The 17,763-nt window shown below is 37.9% G+C and overlaps 1 protein-coding gene across 3 annotated transcripts; it reads left to right on the top strand.

The window, feature by feature from the left end:
• Nucleotides 1-1,007: 1,007 nt before the first annotated feature.
• On the top strand, nt 1,008-16,220 carry LOC144452626 (uncharacterized). 3 transcript variants are annotated; one of them, XM_078143750.1, is made up of 12 exons: nt 1,008-1,485; nt 6,752-6,898; nt 7,266-7,485; nt 7,777-7,880; nt 8,212-8,259; nt 8,611-8,661; nt 9,285-9,470; nt 9,771-12,556; nt 12,895-13,074; nt 14,509-14,731; nt 15,423-15,588; nt 15,934-16,220. In XM_078143750.1, exons 1-12 carry the CDS (start codon nt 1,434-1,436, stop codon nt 15,971-15,973), a joined length of 4,203 nt encoding a protein of 1,400 aa, XP_077999876.1. In that variant the 5' UTR covers nt 1,008-1,433; the 3' UTR covers nt 15,974-16,220. The 3 variants fall into 3 exon arrangements, with proteins under 3 accessions (XP_077999876.1, XP_077999874.1, XP_077999877.1); XM_078143748.1 differs by having other exon boundaries at nt 1,011-1,485; nt 15,417-15,588; XM_078143751.1 differs by lacking the exon at nt 8,611-8,661 and having other exon boundaries at nt 1,012-1,485; nt 15,417-15,588.
• Nucleotides 16,221-17,763: the final 1,543 nt, after the last annotated feature.

Below are 17,763 nucleotides of genomic sequence, written 5' to 3' on the forward strand. Positions count from 1 at the left end.
TAATGACAGTTTCCGCATCCATGATTATTTCTTCGCAATGTTCGTGATTTATTTGTCGAATACGTAAATAAAGTTAGGGTCGGCGTGAAAAACTAGAAGCGGTCGGGTAATCGGAACCTAACATTTCTTTTTAGGCCTTTACGCAGTAAATATAGAAACAATTCCCTTTTCCTTGTATCGTGTGAGCATAGTGGAGAATACGCTAATTTGTGCACATTATTCGACAGCTCATAGTTGTGGCTAGTATAAAATTTAATCTTCAATCCAGGCAACATTACGCGTTTTTTATTTCAAAAATTGATTTTTTTTTAAAATTCTGACCACCAGTTGCCATCGACCGTGCCGTGATTCAGCAGTTTTAGTACTTGAAGATGATTTGCATATTTTAAGACGAACGTGCATTGTCCAAGTTCGGATTGATGTTTCAAGTAGAACACGATAAAAATAACACGTACCCTGAACAAGAAAGAAATTATTAGTAATACGCCGGACAAGTTAGTATCATAATATCATTTTGGTTATAAAATTTGGACTTTGCGGATGTTTTCATTTCACGCGGTTCTTAACTCGGAGCCCTGTTTGCGCCATAACAAATTGTCAAACACACAATTTGAATTTGATAGTGATGAGTCAACGTTCTGTGACTGTTTACGGGAAGTAGCCACTGTGCTTACAATGGCTACTTCGTTTTCTTGAATGTTCGCCTGCTACTCCTCACCGCACTCCTGACTAGGATCAAGTTGCTCGGGAATAACCTTTCATCTACTACGCATGCGTAGCTGATATGTGGTATAATAGTAAGTTAGGAAGTACAGTAAGTTTATTCTGATCACAATCGAACATTTTTTTGGATTTCCGAACCAAAGTTGTGAGCCAAGATAACCGGATATAGCATTATTATCTAATAACCTGTTATCTAAAAGACCGTGTCAAAGGTGTACGTACATACACAATAAACCGAACAAATAACATGTACACAATCGCGATCGCACTAAATGGCTGACTTGTATTAACATTACCAAAAACAACCAAACATTTCAGAATCAAAAATGTGACCTCAGAAAATGTTGCTGTCGTTGGCAAAGATTAACAAGTATAAGCTCACGTCGACCTTCGTTGTGTTCATAAACTCGGCATGACATCATCTGCATACAATAACTTAACCCGGCGGCCAACCAGAGACCCTGGTCCTATGACCCAACCGCAACCGATCTGTTTTTTCCATGGTGGCTGAATGCCTACGTCACCGGCAGCAGCCCAGGTCATGAAACACAGCGATTGTCTTATCTCGACCACATGTTTACACAAATCCTGTGTCCGTTCTGTGACAAACAAATCCGATCACCTGACTAACACTTTAATCGGCGTATCCCTTAAATATCTCGACTCCCAGGCTCTGATTTTAGTACGGAGAAGGACTGGGTGGAATAAACATGCGAGTCCTATTACTGCTAGCTGTTGCGTTAACCGGGGCACTGGCCCAAGGTAAGGCCAATAGATTGTTCTACTTGAATTTCAGTTAATTTAGTCAAAAAACAACATATTTTCCTTCAAATGAATATCCATCTGTATTAGTTAAATCAAAGAAAATAGAACATATTTATGTTGTCCTTTAGTGGACGTATCACGTCTCAGACCTCAAACCATACCAGTTAAATTCTCAGTAAAATGTGAGTGTGTATGATTGATGGCTTCGTAGCTAACTTTTCATATGCAACTTATATTTGGAAAGAATTCTTTCAATTCCTTATTCCAAACCGTTTAGATATAATTACACCCATTATGCATATATCCATGCCTCTTTTTCTCGTATTTCTCAATTGATTGTACTCGATCAGTGACAAGTAACGCACATTTAAAACTTATTCTATCACCGTTAAATTTGGTAAAAGGCAAGATTTGTGTGACAATCACACACACACATTCGGTGTTTTCGTTCGGCTAAAGTTTATCAACTTGTAACTCGTTGCAAACTTATTTAGCGTGTACCAGCAGCCTAATTTGCCCGCGCAGAGAGAAAAAAATGTTTAGAGAATCTGAAAACAAAATACTGCTTGGTTCTTTGGTTCTTAACTTTTATGTTTTGTTTTCGCGTCCTAATTTGTTTTTCTCTGTAAATCTTTGATTTTGCTGTGCTTTATCATTTGCAAAATCAGTATAGTGCTTTCAAGTTGACTTAGCAACAACAAGGTTATTTTCCAAAATCAAAACATCTGGTGTGTACATACATAAATTAATTATATGCAATGACGTAATTCACTATCTTATCTACAACTCAGAAGATTAACGTGAAGTTGTTGATTAGGACTATTTCGAAAAAAAAAAGATTTGCCTATTCGTGATTCTTTAGTGACTAAAATGAATATGTACAGAAACAAAAATGACAATTCTAAATAATAATATTGATAGTTTTCTCATGCATGTGTTGCGAAAGTTTCTGAGTTTGCACATCGAGTTTAACAAAAGAAGATGTTTGTGATTATATTAATGATCTTAGTCTTGGGTGGAGAGGTACGCATGCGCAGTTCGAAAGATAGGTATTGTTGGCCCCGGCCCGAGTACGCCGCCGTAAAGTCAGGTATTGTGTATTGTATGATGACGTCACAACATATAGCACTGATAGTTCGGTGACCACACCACTTCTAGACATCCGTTCTAGCCACCCAGGTCAACTAAGAAGATAATAAGATATAAACTCAAATCAAACTATATCATCTGTCAGCAAAAAGTCGATCGAAGTCCAAATACCGTCTACAGTTGAATTGTTATCACGTGCGGTTAGTTGAGTATCTGATGGACTGGCATTCATTAACTTGAACAATCCGGTAAAAAGCCAGATTTCTTTCAAATCTCTGTCAAATATCGAAAATGCCTTAAACTACCTCAAAATCACTCTCCTCTTACACCAATTTAACGCCAAAGATAACTTACTCTAAAAGTAAAATCGATATTGCAATCTATCTAGTTAGTCTGAACAAAAATGCAAATTTGAGATCATATAGAGTACCCCCTCATTTAACGTGAACAGCGGTACCTCTCCCCTCAGTCAGCGTCAACAGCAGTACTTCTCCCCTCAGTCAGCGTCAACAGCGGTACCTCTCCCCTCCATCAGCGTCAACAGAGGACTACCCCTTAATAAGCGTCAACAGAGCACCCCCTCATTCATCGTCACAGAATATCACCTCTCTCAGTGAGCACAGAATACCCCTTCCCCCACGCTCAGCGTTTATACAGAGTACACCCCCTCAATCAGCGCGTCAACAGAGTACCCCCTCCCCTTAACCACCGACATCAACAGAGTATTTGCAACATTAGCGTCAACAAAGTATCCTCTAACCCACCCACCCCCAACCCCCTCCCCATCTCCTACCTCCTCCCCCTCAACCACTGTCAGAATATCCCACTCAACGGTCAACAGAGTAGTACCCTCCACACACGTTAGCCAACCTTTTTTTCCACTATCACTGAAAAATACTCATTACTGCGTGAGATTGTTATTCCATTGTCTAGCAGGTTTAAGTGGCAAACAGTATATATTTCAAGTTGACTATAGTTCAAGGTAGTCATATTTACAACATGATTTATAGTATTTGCTGGCAGTATTGAAGTGTGATAACGTTGCATTGTTAATACTGAAAGTTTGCCAACTATGCATTTTATACCACGGTTTTCGCTTACGAGTGCATCAATAATTTCTTTACTGTCAAAATCAAGATCACGCGAGATTTTAACGAGAAAAGGTTGGCCCTGACCACGTCACCTAACAATAAATGTATAATGTGTTTAGGGGGGGGGGGGGGCAGATTTAGAAGCGATGTTAATTTTACTTGCATTTATTATGCACCGGAGACCAAGTATACAGCTGGTCATTTCTAACCACAAAATGCAATATTTGCCAATTTTCAGAGTTATTTAAAAAAAAATGGGTTGGTAGAAATAAACTGTGTTTGTTTCTTAATATAGTACATGGAGAAAAGATTTCATTAGGCCATAGACCCGCCACCAACGGATTTCCATGTTAAGATCACACACATATACATACACACACATACGTGCACACACATGTGTGTACGTACACACACACACACACACACACACACACACACACACACACACACATACATGCATGCATGCATGCATGCATACATACATACATACATACATACATACATACATACATACATACATACATACATACATACATACATACATACATACATACGCACACACACCTACATAAAGTCACATACACACATACACGTACCGGTCTACGTCACGGGTCTGTGATAAAGTTTCATTTATCATGGCAATGTTTTGCGTTCTTTGTAACCATGGCAGCATAATACACATCACTCGATGGGCTTGTTACTAGTAATGTATATATATAAGTTCACTGAATGTTTTACTAAACATGATTATCACCAATATTGCGTTAAAACAAGAATTCACAGAAATTTATATGTTCGAATATTTCTCACTTGCAAACACAATATTCGTTAGTGTTCTGAAAGGGTATACATCCAATGTCAAAACGACCCCCATCTTTGGAATAGCGATATGCATGTAGACTTGTTAGTACCTCATATCACCCTGTAAACGTTGATGTGCGTGTTACAACTCGAATGATACATACATTGATCTGGGGAAACATTAATTGTGAATGGGTACAATAACAGGATGTAAGGTGACAGCTACTTAACTGATATCAACAATAAAGTGACTGCAAACAATACTAATATGTGACTAATAAAGTATGGGATGACTACCGGTATACCGTGCTATCGTCTGCCGTCGAAATGTTGCAAAGGTCAGCAAAAAACCGTCTATCAAAAAACATTGTATGTTAAGGTGAAATTTCAACCCCTAGTGGTCAGTGTTGTTTTGAATCACCAGTATCATGCACATTGGCAACAATCCAAACTGGCGGTGAAGGATATCTGCCCTCCTTCCCTCAGATTGGGTTTCAACTTCACCTATAGCCCACTATCCGCCTAATATTGTGACTGATTTACCCACTAATACTCCCCCATCGGGTAAACGTTTACGCTTTCCACCACATCTGACGTATACAATGTCTACTGCTGTACCTATAATAGTATAACATCACTCCCACCCCCCACCCCACCCCCCACAATTCCATTTTTTCCCCTCCCACTGCGACCGACACAATTGCAAGTGATGTACACCAGTAAGTAACATACTGTGAGTACTTTTATATGAAGCTCAGACCACTAAAAATAGTGGTCTGAGTATGAAGATATAAATTACATCTCAAAAACATTAAGTAAACTCGGCCTGTGCTTCTTTAAGTTACATTAGTCAAGTGAAATATTACAAACCTTTTATGTGAAACAACAAGTGGTCTGATTGGATCTTTTTAACGCAAGCTTAAATTTAAAGCGCTAATCAAAATATTGACAATTTAAAGTAATGATACCATAGCTCTCTTTTCATCAAGATAAAAAAACAACATATTTTACATGTTACATAACATAAATAGAACACAAAATGATTAGGGTATTAACTATCTTGAGTATTTCAGTTTTCTAATGATATTTGACAAGAATTAAGATTAATATTGTACCGACTGCATAATAGATACACATTCATATTCAAACTAAGGAGTTAAAGTCAGGGGTAGGCGTAGACTAGGAATAGAGTGAACTCCCTAACATATAGAAAAATGGTGTTTGTTGTTCAATATGTGACCTCAATTTTCAGTAAGAATATTACTAGCCATGCTATAGCAAAATTGTCCATGGAACAACATCTGTATTACCTGTATCTGTATTATCTACGAACAAACATGGACACAACTGGAATGCAATTGACCTTTCACTGCCATATATAATCATATGAAGATAAGAATCGCTAACACAGAGAGGTCAATTTGATTAGTAACCGTGCCATTGTTAATTTGACGTGTCAGGACACTCCCTTTGTGCCATCAGCATCACACATAACCTAACAGTCCGCCCAATATCCCTCACTATCAGAAATCTGATGAACTAACACAATAATGTTAGTCGTTCACATCTATAGGCGATGTCTATGACTCTAAACGAAAATTACAGAAAAACAAAGAAATTCGGTCAAACTGATTTTGATAGGAAAATATCAGATAGGATAGAACTGTTCACTTTTTGCCGTAACAAAATTACATGGATACAGCTTGAATTTTATACTCCAAAATCAATGAAGTTGATGTTTATCAAATTTGCAAAGTCAGTGATATTCTGTTATTCTCTCGGTAATGTGCAACACCAATCCTGAAAGAAGGCGTTAATGATGAAAGGTCAAAATTGTCCCATTTAGAAGCTAAGGTGGGCGCCCTCATTTGGCGAAGTTAACGGAGTTCCCCTAAGGATTGTAATGTACTTTCATTGGAAGAAAACACTATGTTTCTACCCGGACTATGTGAAATCATGAAATGACTCTCAGAATATAAAATGACATTTATTTCCTGGAGTGGCGTTAAATGTAGATTATAGCTATGTACTCTAAATGCTAGACTCTGACAAATTCTTGAATGATTTAAACAATGAAGCTTGATACCCTATATATTGGGTGTAATCATAGAGTTGGTTATACCGGTACATCTGTGGAGTTTCATACATGCATTTAAGTTGGAAATATCCAGGTACTGTTTGAATGTTGCTGTGAGTACAAGAATCTTTTCTGTGAACGAGGATGATACTGTTATAGACATTTTTCCAATTTCTAAACTATTTTGTTCTCTTTTCACTTGCAGAGTGCCCTTCCAACATACCATGGGAAGCTATTGCCAAGGGAGCTTCACAAGATGAAAACGAACTATACGATGAACAACTTCGTCCTGTCTACGAAATAAGTCTATTTGAAATCGAGGAGGGTTACACACCATATGAAAGTCACACAGGCAAGTCAGACATTTAAAATAATGCTATTGTTGTTGCTGTTGTTGTTGTTGTTGTTGTTGCTACTGCTGCTGGTGTTGTTGTTGTTGTTCTTGTTGTTGTTGTTGTTGTTGTTGGTGGTGGTGGTGGTGGTGGTGGTGGTGGTGGTGGTGGTGGTGGTGGTGGTGGTGGTGGCGGCGGCGGCGACGATGATGATGATGACGCTGATGATGATGATGATGATGATGATGATGATGATGATGATGATGATGATGATGATGATGATGATGAAAACCCTAGGCAAGCCTGTTTTCAATGCACCAATGAACAAGTCATGAATAATTTGTCTCTACAAACAAAGTATTTAAATGTGTTATCACTTTCTTACAGTTGGTATTGTGGCAAACGACAAGACTCTCCCATTTATTGACTTTACCGTCACTGTTAAGAACAACGATGAACTTTGCTCCGCTGGTGTTCTCAAGGCTACCAACTCTCGTTCTAGCGAGGTCAAATCGTGTCCTCAAGTCCTGGTTGCCAGTGACGACAAGATAAAGACAAAGGTATCCTTCAGATGGAAGGCACCTGAGTGTGGCTGTGTTACAATCAAGTACGTAAATGGTTTTGTCTTGTAAAATACAGTAGCCAGATTGAACGTCTTCAAACAAACAATATGGGTTTCATATTGGTCCTGGTCGTTCTACGTCAAGACAACTTGCGTCTACGTCATTGGTCTTAGCGAGTGCCTACAATGAGGACCCTTTCGATCAACATACCGAAGTGAGAAATAAATATATGACAGTGTGAATAATATGGGGGCTTAATAAACATTTGATAGAGATTCCTTACCCAGTACCTTGTCAATCTCATCAAATAATATTCAATATATTCTTGTTGTCAGGGCAACCATAATGTCAGACTTGACCACTTACTACATGGACGATATTGGTACAACTGATGGGTACTTGACTAAGACAGTCTGTCCAGTGGGAGTCGTTTTACCAGGTATGTATGTTGTATGTATGTATGTCAGTCTGTCCAGTGGGAGTCGTTTTACCAGGTATGTATGTTGTATGTATGTATGTATGTATGTATGTATGTATGTATGTATGTACACACACACACACACACACACACACACACACACATATATATATATATATATATATATATATATATATATATATATATATATATATATATATATATATATATATATATATATTCCTATTCGCATATGTGTGTACATGCGTGTATAATATTTCATAATAATAGCAAGATAACAAAGAGTAAAGACAATGATGTTAAAATAATGTATTTGTAACTTCAATTTCAGATATTACAGAACTGACTGAAGAAGAATTGGAAGCCATTGAAACTGCAGGTATTCGATTAAAGAATTGGAGTAAATTCAAACTGTCTACAAATTGTCTCATTCATTAGAATGTTTAATGTGTCTGTTGGTAATTTTTGTACATGTATTCAATAACTCTGTAACTATCTTTTTGGTATCTGTAAGATTATGTTTAATATCTTTCCTAATGTTATATACCTCCATGTCTATCATATTATACCTACTTACTATATATATATATATATATATATATATATATATATATATATATATATATATATATATGTATATATATATATATATATATATATATATATATATTCTTGTAATTCTCTACTGTACTATATATCTGTCTATCTATCTATCTCCCTATCTCTATAGATGCTATTGCAGGTCTTAGTGATGATGATGTCGATATGTTGCAAGAAATAGGTATGGTCTCAAAAATTCAGAATTCCTTCTCTGTATCTTTTCTTTTTTCTTAATACGTGTTTTCTCTCTAAACTCTGCATCATTTCAGAAGTAATTCGTTATTACTTATTAATGTGTGTAATATGGTGAAACAGGACGATGAGAGGATATGACGGATATATCGGTGTATTTGTATGTATGTATGTATGTATGTATGTACGTACGCACGTACGTATGTATGTATGTATGTATGTATGTATGTATGTATGTATGTATGTATGTATGCATGCATGCATGCATGCATGCATGTATGTATGTATGTATGTATGTATGTATGTATGTATGTATGTATGTATGTATGTCTGTCTGTATGTCTGTCTGTCTGTGTATGTATGTATGTGTCAGTGTCTGTGTGTTTTGTGTCTGTGTACATTTTTCTGTGAACAAGTTTAAAAAAGGCCAACAATTTTACGACCAACTTTAAGGAATGTAATTTAACTAATTAGAAGTTTACTTGTCGTATTTGCAGACACCGTGATGATTGTATACTGTTGACAGGGGTGACAATGTTATGTTTTGGAGACAAGAACTGAACAAGCTAAAAATATTCAGTCTAATGTTAGAGCTTTTTGTTTTGCCCTTAGTTGAATCACTCGTGGAAGAAGACTCCATGGAGACAGCGCTCATCCCAGGCATCAATGTTGATATCTCCAATGGTGATATGAATATGGTAATTTACAATGAAATCTGCTCTGAAGAGAGACAACAAACATCACTTAGCAACCCTGTTCCTCATCGTCTGTCCATCTATCCTTGCTGCAGAGTCATGGGTATGTTAATGTAGGCCATTCCATTTAAATTGCTCCAAACATTCGACCTTGGACTTGCTGTTTCACATGCATGTACTTATAAATGTATGAGAGAGTGAGTGAGTGAGTGAGTGTGTGTGTGTGTGTGTGTGTGTGTGTGTGTGTCTGTGTCTGTGTCTGTGTCTGTGTCTGTGTCTTTGTGTCTATGTGTGTGTGTGCATGCGTTTCCCAAAGTAACATAAATCATTTTCTTTGGAGGAAACTGAAGAATTTAATTTTAATAATTGCACTAAAACTGTATATACTAATTTTTGCTTGTAGGTGAAGAACGTCGTGACTGCTTCCTTACCACAGAGCACCCTCAGTATGTGCTTGAAAAAATGGAGGAAGCCCGCCTTACAATGATGTGTGATAAGATGTCAATGCCAGACAGTGAAGATTTGAAGAACATAAATAGAGAGATTTATTTCTGTTGTGTCAAACCCGATATGGAAGAACGCAAGCAGTGTTTCAAAGAAGCAAAGAGTGAACGTTACAACCGATTTTGCCGTGGTGAAAATGATAATATGTTCTTCACTCTCAATGGTGACAGCACACCTAACAATGGAGAAAACAGAGAGCACTTCTGCTGCACTGAAGAAGGCGAGGATTTGGTGACATGTTTTGATAATGAAGAACGTCGTAGGTTTTTCCCACGTGTTGGAGAAGATGTAGATGAGGAAGCTTATGACGAAATGGAAGGCAGACGTCTGGAGAGAGTCTGTAAGCGATTTGAATCTGAGGAAGATGAGGATATGGAAACTTCGCGTCGACGTCATCATCGCCCTCGCTTTGAGATTCTGCGTAGATGTTGCCAAGAGCCACGTGGAGAGCGTCGTGAATGCATCCGCCAAGCAAAACATGAACGTATTAACAGTGTCTGTTCAACTGAAGAGACCGATGATATGGCATACATTGGTGGAGATGAAGACGAGGATATGAACGAATTGGTGCCAAAATATGATCGCACCAGCATGTGTTGCCAAGTCAATGGTGAAATACGGTACAGCTGCTTTAAGAGGAAACTAATCCAGCGTTACAAGATGGCCAACCGACCAATGCCACAAGGTCCAAAAGGTGACATGATTATGGGCCATATTGAAGACAGTCGTATCGACCGTTTGTGCACCAAGATGACAGATGGGAGCATGGAAGACTATGATGTGAAGGATGACATTGTAGCTTGCTGTGAACTCCCTCGTCTGGAACGCAACAAGTGTTTCAAAATGTCTGAGCGTACCCATCTCGATAACGTGTGCACAGGAGAGGAAGTCGACTATATGTACCGTCTGGGTCACTATGGTGAATTCGTTGAAGAAGAAGACATGGATGATGTTGTTACCATGGATAACCCATGCTGTGAGGAAAGTGATGAAGAACGTTATGAATGCTTTGATCTGATGAGCCGGTTGCATCTCTGGACACATAGACCAAGAGTGAGGCCTATGCACCGTCGTCCATGGAGGATGGACCCAGAAGACCGCTTTAGTGATGAGCACAGAGAAAAGATCTGTGAGAAAGTTATGTCTGGTTCAGAAGAAGAAGTAGAAAAGGAGCTTGATGATGATGAAAGTGATCGCCCTAATGTTCGTAAGGGATGGAGAATGCAGATGGAGAGTGAAGAATTGATGGACAAGATGCGCCAGTGTTGTATGATGGTGGGTGATGAGAGTCGTCAATGTATGGAAGAGTCACGCAAAATGAAAGTTGATATGACTTGTGAAAGAATTGAAGATGAAGAAGATACTGGTATGTGGATGTACAAAAAGAAGCAATGTTGTGAGAAGAGTGGAGAGGAACGCTACAACTGCTTTGTAGACATGCACAAAAGGATGCCACCATTCCAAAAACAAACGCAAAAGTACTGGAAGGACCCTGAAAACCGCTTCAGTGAAGAACACCGTGAAAGAATTTGTACCAGATTGGTTGAAGATGATGACCCTGAAGATGTTGAAAAGGAAGTAGATGAAGAGGTAGAAAAGGTCTTTGAAAATCTCGCCTTGGGAAAAATAATGAGCAACTTCCGTGGTATGCTGGGTTTCTTTTATAGAAAGTTGGCCAAAGATACCGAATTCATGGATAAGATTAGCGACTGCTGTCTTGAAGTTGGAGATGAAGATGCTCGCAATTGTTTTGAAGAAGCTCGCAAAATTAGAGTCGATAACATGTGTGAAATGGCCATGGAGAACGAGGAAGAAAGTGAGGATGGAGGTACTGGATTTGGTATCATGGGTAGAATGTCTTTCTGGATGTCTGGAAAGAGACGATGCTGCTCCATGGAGGGTGATGAACGCTACGAATGCATGGACGAAATGAAAAAGCCTGGAATGATTGGAGGAATGCAAAGACCTGACATGGGAAGACCTGGCCCCCACATGATGGGAAGATGGGGAAAGGACAGCAATGAATATATGGGACAACAAGGAAAGGGACATGACCGTCCAGGAAGACCTGGAATGGGAAGAGACAGCGATGAAACAATGAGACCACAGCGTCCAGGACGTCCAGGAAGACCTGAAATGGGAAGAGACAGCGATGAAACAATGAGACCACAGCGTCCAGGACGTCCAGGAAGACCTGGAATGGGAAGAGACAGCGATGAAACAATGAGACCACAACGTCCAGGACGTCCAGGAAGACCTGGAATGGGAAGAGACAGTGATGAGACAATGACACCTCAACGACCAGATGGAAGACCTGGCATGGGACGGCCCTTCAGAGGAGTTATGATCCCAACCACTGAAGAGAAGATTGAACTCATGTGTTGGCGTATAACGACTGATGATACTGAAACTGGCAGCTTCTCATTCAATGGAAGGACCAGACCACAAAAGAATGAAGGTAACAAAGAAGAACTTCGCACGTGTTGTAGGAAGTCCGGAGAAGAAAGAAGAAGTTGTGTCGAAGTGATCAGACGTCAGAACATCGATAAATATTGTGATGAATCTCCAGCTCCAAGTACTGACAGACCACTACAAGGTTTCCCACTTATGAGATGTTGCAGCAATGAGGGAGAGGAACTTTATGAATGTTTCACAAATGAGGTGGAAAGAAGACAAACAGGCAGGGTAAGAGTTACATCTTAAACCTCAAAAAGCAAGCACGTTTCATTTTTATGACATTTATATGACTAACATTGATATAAAAGTTGAGACATGCGTCGATGTTACGTTATAGCAACATATTTCATACTCTTCAAAACTTGAGAATGAACCACATTGGTTTCAAAACTTGTTGGAAGTTCTGCTAGTAGTTATATACAAATGAGGAATAAACTTTGTTGAGTTATTTAACGATCAAAAGTCAGAAATAATCTTACTAAACTATACGCCACAGATTAGATATTCAACCATCTCAACTGGAAAAAAATTGTACACGAAAACAATGTTTTCATGGATAATTTCAGCTCGATGAAGAGAAAGTAGATGAATTTTGTGAAACCCCCGTGGCTAGAACAGTTCTATTGAGAGGCATGCCACCATCAAGGCCAGGATTACCCCCAGCATGGTGCTGCGAATATGAAAATACAGAACGTTATGAATGCTTCTCACAGGCATTTCCTAATATGTACATAGCTCCTCAGTTTGTAAGTATACTAAATATTACTTTAATTTATCGTCAGTCAACTCAGGCCAAAAATAGAATTGTTTCTGGTCAGATCGGTGTGTCTAAAAAAGTGCGTCGATTCGATTTTTTTTTTCAATTCTCAACAAACCTGTCACTCAATCTACTATTTATGGTAGTTACTGTTCTTTTTATTTAGTACGTTAGAGCAAGTGTGTTCAAGATTGTTCATGATTGGCTCTGCAGTTGTCTTCACTGAAGTAAGGAGGGTTATTTTCTAGCCCGGATCTACAGACTGTATGGGCTGGAAAAACACGAAAAAAAGACGACGAGGGGCTATTTAAGTGATGGGCGCACTGAAACAATTCTATGTTTTTGACCTAATATAGTGCATGCTGATTTCAAGCTAATTAATATTCAAGCATTCATTTAAATAATTAAATCAGCGAATATTGGTGTTATAGATGCAGTTTTATGAAAGAAGTCATATCATTAATCTCAGAAATTGTTAAAATACCAATAATTAGGTTTTGTGCATATAAATTAGAGGTCTATTTTCTATAGAATCTTCATTACTGGCTTTTGACGAGAATGTTCTATAGACTCGTGAATTGCGATGTTTGGTGATCATTTTCATTCAATCGTAAATTAGTGAAATCATGACAGTGATTTGTTACAAAAAATGCGTTAAAAAATCTTGACATCTATCAGATTTCAGGTCTTATGTAATTTTATGGTATCTGCCCGTGTGAAAATGTTGGTGATTTCTGCAGGAAACTGTAATATCATATCGTCCTTTATTTCAAAGTGCGTGTAGTTTTGATTAGACACACATCTTCCCCAAATTTGTTTTCTATTTACATAAAATGAGTTTTGTCCGGTATTTTATATCACAAAATATGATAAATGACAATCTGAATACTTAAGAAATCTATGGAGTCCGCACCGAAAATTGAAAATGTTTATAACTGGCTGTCATCTTTTTTTAGACAATAGTCAACTTTCCGGTTCCAAGATGCATAGCGCGAGAGGATGTCGCTTATGTTGTTACTTTTTATCTTGTTTTGTCATTGTTACGTTTTAAATAACATTTTGAATAGGAAGTGAGGGAAAGATATTTTGACGTCTTTGTGAGTGATTTTATAGAACAAGGGCTAAACGCCGTCAGTGACAGACTGGTTTTTTGCAGGTAAACCCAGGGTATGGTCAGGTGACAACCATCCCCCTGAGTAGCGTATGCAAACCCCTCAGCGTGTACACCATACATGGCGTTGTATGGAGAGATGCGCAATGCATCTTGGAACCGGCAACGGGTCTATTGTCGGTTATTTTAGATGCCCCATCAACAAACACACCATTAGTTGGTTTTTGTGGTGATATAATTTTATAAACTGCATGGCTCCAAAACCTTTTGCTGTTGATCTTATTGATTTTACCCTGTTTGTTTATTTTACAGGACTTGACCGCTGACAGCGTTGAACCAGAACAACAATACCACCCCTATCAATTTTACCGGGAATCGTCCGAGGAAGAAAGACCTTATGAGCCAGTGATGCCCGAAACAATGAAACCTGAAGATCAGTACATAGTAGATCCTCGTCCTGTGTATGAACAAGTTCGACGAGAAGACTATGTTGATGATACTGATGATGTCAACGTAGACGAGTCATCAAGCTCAGGTAAAACAATTAAAGATGCGTCGTTTTTTACGTCCACGGCCGCATTCACAGCCGGCCTCGTGAGGGGTTACGCCGAGGAGGGCGCCGAGGAATATTCATAATTGCAATTAACCGATATTTACCACAGATGGCGCTGTCCATGATACATGTGATGAGTATGTTCATACCACAGCCAGTATACAAATATTGCAGCCGAACATCGTTCAAAATCTTTCTGTTCGAATAAAAGACAGTTTTTACGGTACAATTTTTTTAATGCTCACTGATTGATTTTATTATACCTAAAACATCCAATTGAATATTTCATTTGTTCAAGTTTTTCCCATCATTGCAATCTCCCGCCAACGTTATAAGACCAAAATTCTTGTTCTAAAATATTTGGTTAATGTCCACTTGATTTTAGACTGTTACCATAGAAATAATCGAAATAAGGGTTTTAAAGTGATTCCAAGATAACAAACTATTTTGGTTGGTAAAACAAGTTACTGTATATTTTATCAAATACTTGTGACAGGAAGTAGCCACACATATCACATAATTCATTGTACACCAAATTTAAATATCAAAATGAAACAAAAGATTTCTGTTAATAGAGTATCGTCATTTCTGGTGACTCTACCAAGGATGGCGTTCGTCTTTTCAACTATGACGTCACTAAATATACATGCATCATGTGATCTTTCAGAGGAAGATGATGATGAATATGAGGATGAGGAAGAGATGGGAAGATGCTGCCGCGTTGGACATGCTGTTGGCAGTAAAATTGATAATTTCAAATTTGTACAATGTACTGCTAAATCCGTACAGTTTGCACAGAAAAAAGAGGTTTCCCGTAGATGCAGAAGAGCATTCGTCAGGTAAGTGTGACGTCACTACTTGTCAAGTATTTCAAAGTGAAGACTTTTAAAACTAATACAGTCAAACTGACAAACAGACAGAGCAATGGACAGACAGACAGACAGACAGACACACACACAGACAGACAGATAGATAGATAGATAGATAGATAGATAGATAGATAGTAATAAATAGATAGATAGATAGATAGATAGATAGATAGATAGATACAGACAGACAGACAGACAGACAGACAGACAGACAGACAGACAGGCGATATACACATTCAAACGAAATACGATGAAGTTTTTGTACTTTTGCACTTTCGTACTCCAGAAGTAACCATCAATAATTTCACTTTCCAGGTGCTGTGTTGGTCGAAAGGAAAAAAGAGATAGAGACTAAATGTATTTTTCATCTTCAAAGAACGAAGGCGTCCAGAAATAAACAACCGTACAACCACCAAACCTGGAGTAATATAAGATACATCTTTAGAAAAATTTGCTAATTTCATTTTTGTATGAAATTGTACTCACGAATATCTGTGGAGTAATATAAGATACATCTTTAGAAAAATTTGCTAATTTCATTTTTGTATGAAATTGTACTCACGAATATCTGTGATTCGTTTTTTCTAAATTGAAAAATAGACAAACCATAATAAAAACCTTTTTTTGCAAAACCTGGTCTTGCATTTTATCTTTCGAATAAAGTATTCACACTTGAACACGTACGTATTATATTAACAGATTCTGAAGGGATATTTCTAAAATAAATAAATAGATAAATAAAAAATAAAAAATAAATAAGTAAATAAATAAATAAATAAATAAATACCAAATAATTACCAAATAAATTTGTTTCTGAACGATGCCTCTTCCCAAGGCGTGTGCTGTAGCTACGTTTTGAAATCTCGCCTTTCTGAACGACGGTGACTATATATTGATATTTATTACCTACATGTGACTAGAAATTTATTTAGTTAATGCAGTCAACAAAAACACCTTCACTAGCACTCTTCAAAGCCTTGGAAAATTTACATTGTTTGAAAATACGTAAACAGCTTTTGGAAGAAAACCTCTCTACATAGATGATTTATTTATTTATTCTATGTTGAACCTACTTTTGTGACCATGAACCGGTATTCATTATTCAGATATGTACATGTTAAGTCCATGGCCATTACCGAGTAGACTATGGTGACCAACATCCCGAGTCGCGCGAATAAGAGTGTCGGGGATGAAAAGGTTCATAACTGCGCATTCTCGTTCGAAATCAAGACTCCGCCCTCAGAGATCGGAAAAGTTTAGTCTAGATATCTTTTATTTACTTTTGGTATGACGTTATAATTGAGATAACATAGTACGTAACCTCTCAGATAAAGTTACACTGCGTCATGACGATATTTCATTGGTTCCATCGACGATCTTGTATTATGACATGATGGCGTATCGGCTTCATTTTTTACCTGGTATACCTTTCCAATTTTTTTCTGTAATAAATGACATTTGGGCATTAACGTAAATACTATCAACTTCATCAATCAATCAATAATCAATCAATCAATCAGTCAGTCAGTCAGTCAGTGAATTTATAAAGTGCCAGTTTCCAAAACGACGAAGGGCTCAGAGAAGAGTTAGAATATTCTGGAGAACAGAAATAACATCTTAAAGTTCTTTTCGAAGGCGTTATTAGCTGTTGTTTTTTGCTGTATTTATAATGACGGTGCATTCCATAAATGGGATGAGAAAGTGAGACCTCATGCCCATCATATGACACTATATTGTACCTAGGTTCATGCATTAAAACATGATTTGGCAGATGGTCAGTGTCATGTTGCAATAACAGTTTAGTTTATTAGTTAGTCCATGCTTGAACAGGTCCCCCCCCCGTACCCGATCCATCCTTTATTGTTGAATGGTTTATTCCATCACGTCAAGAGTAGGCATGTCCCATGTCCAACGAAGAGACACAACATGAGTAGGCATGTTCCATGTCCAACGAGCAGACACAACATATCTAAGTCTGTTTGATTTACGTTCACAAGTGTTGTTGCGTTATCAGAGTAGTGATATCAAGAAAATGACAACATAAACTACCAGTTCCTTAAAACCCAATCATAGCGGGGCTATGTCATTCTCAATGACTTATTTGTATCTGTGTTAGCCATCATCGTACACATGCACATAACAAAC

The sequence above is a fragment of the Glandiceps talaboti genome, chromosome 23 (assembly GCF_964340395.1).
Source record: "Glandiceps talaboti chromosome 23, keGlaTala1.1, whole genome shotgun sequence".
In the NCBI taxonomy this organism is placed as follows: Eukaryota; Metazoa; Hemichordata; class Enteropneusta; family Spengelidae; genus Glandiceps; species Glandiceps talaboti.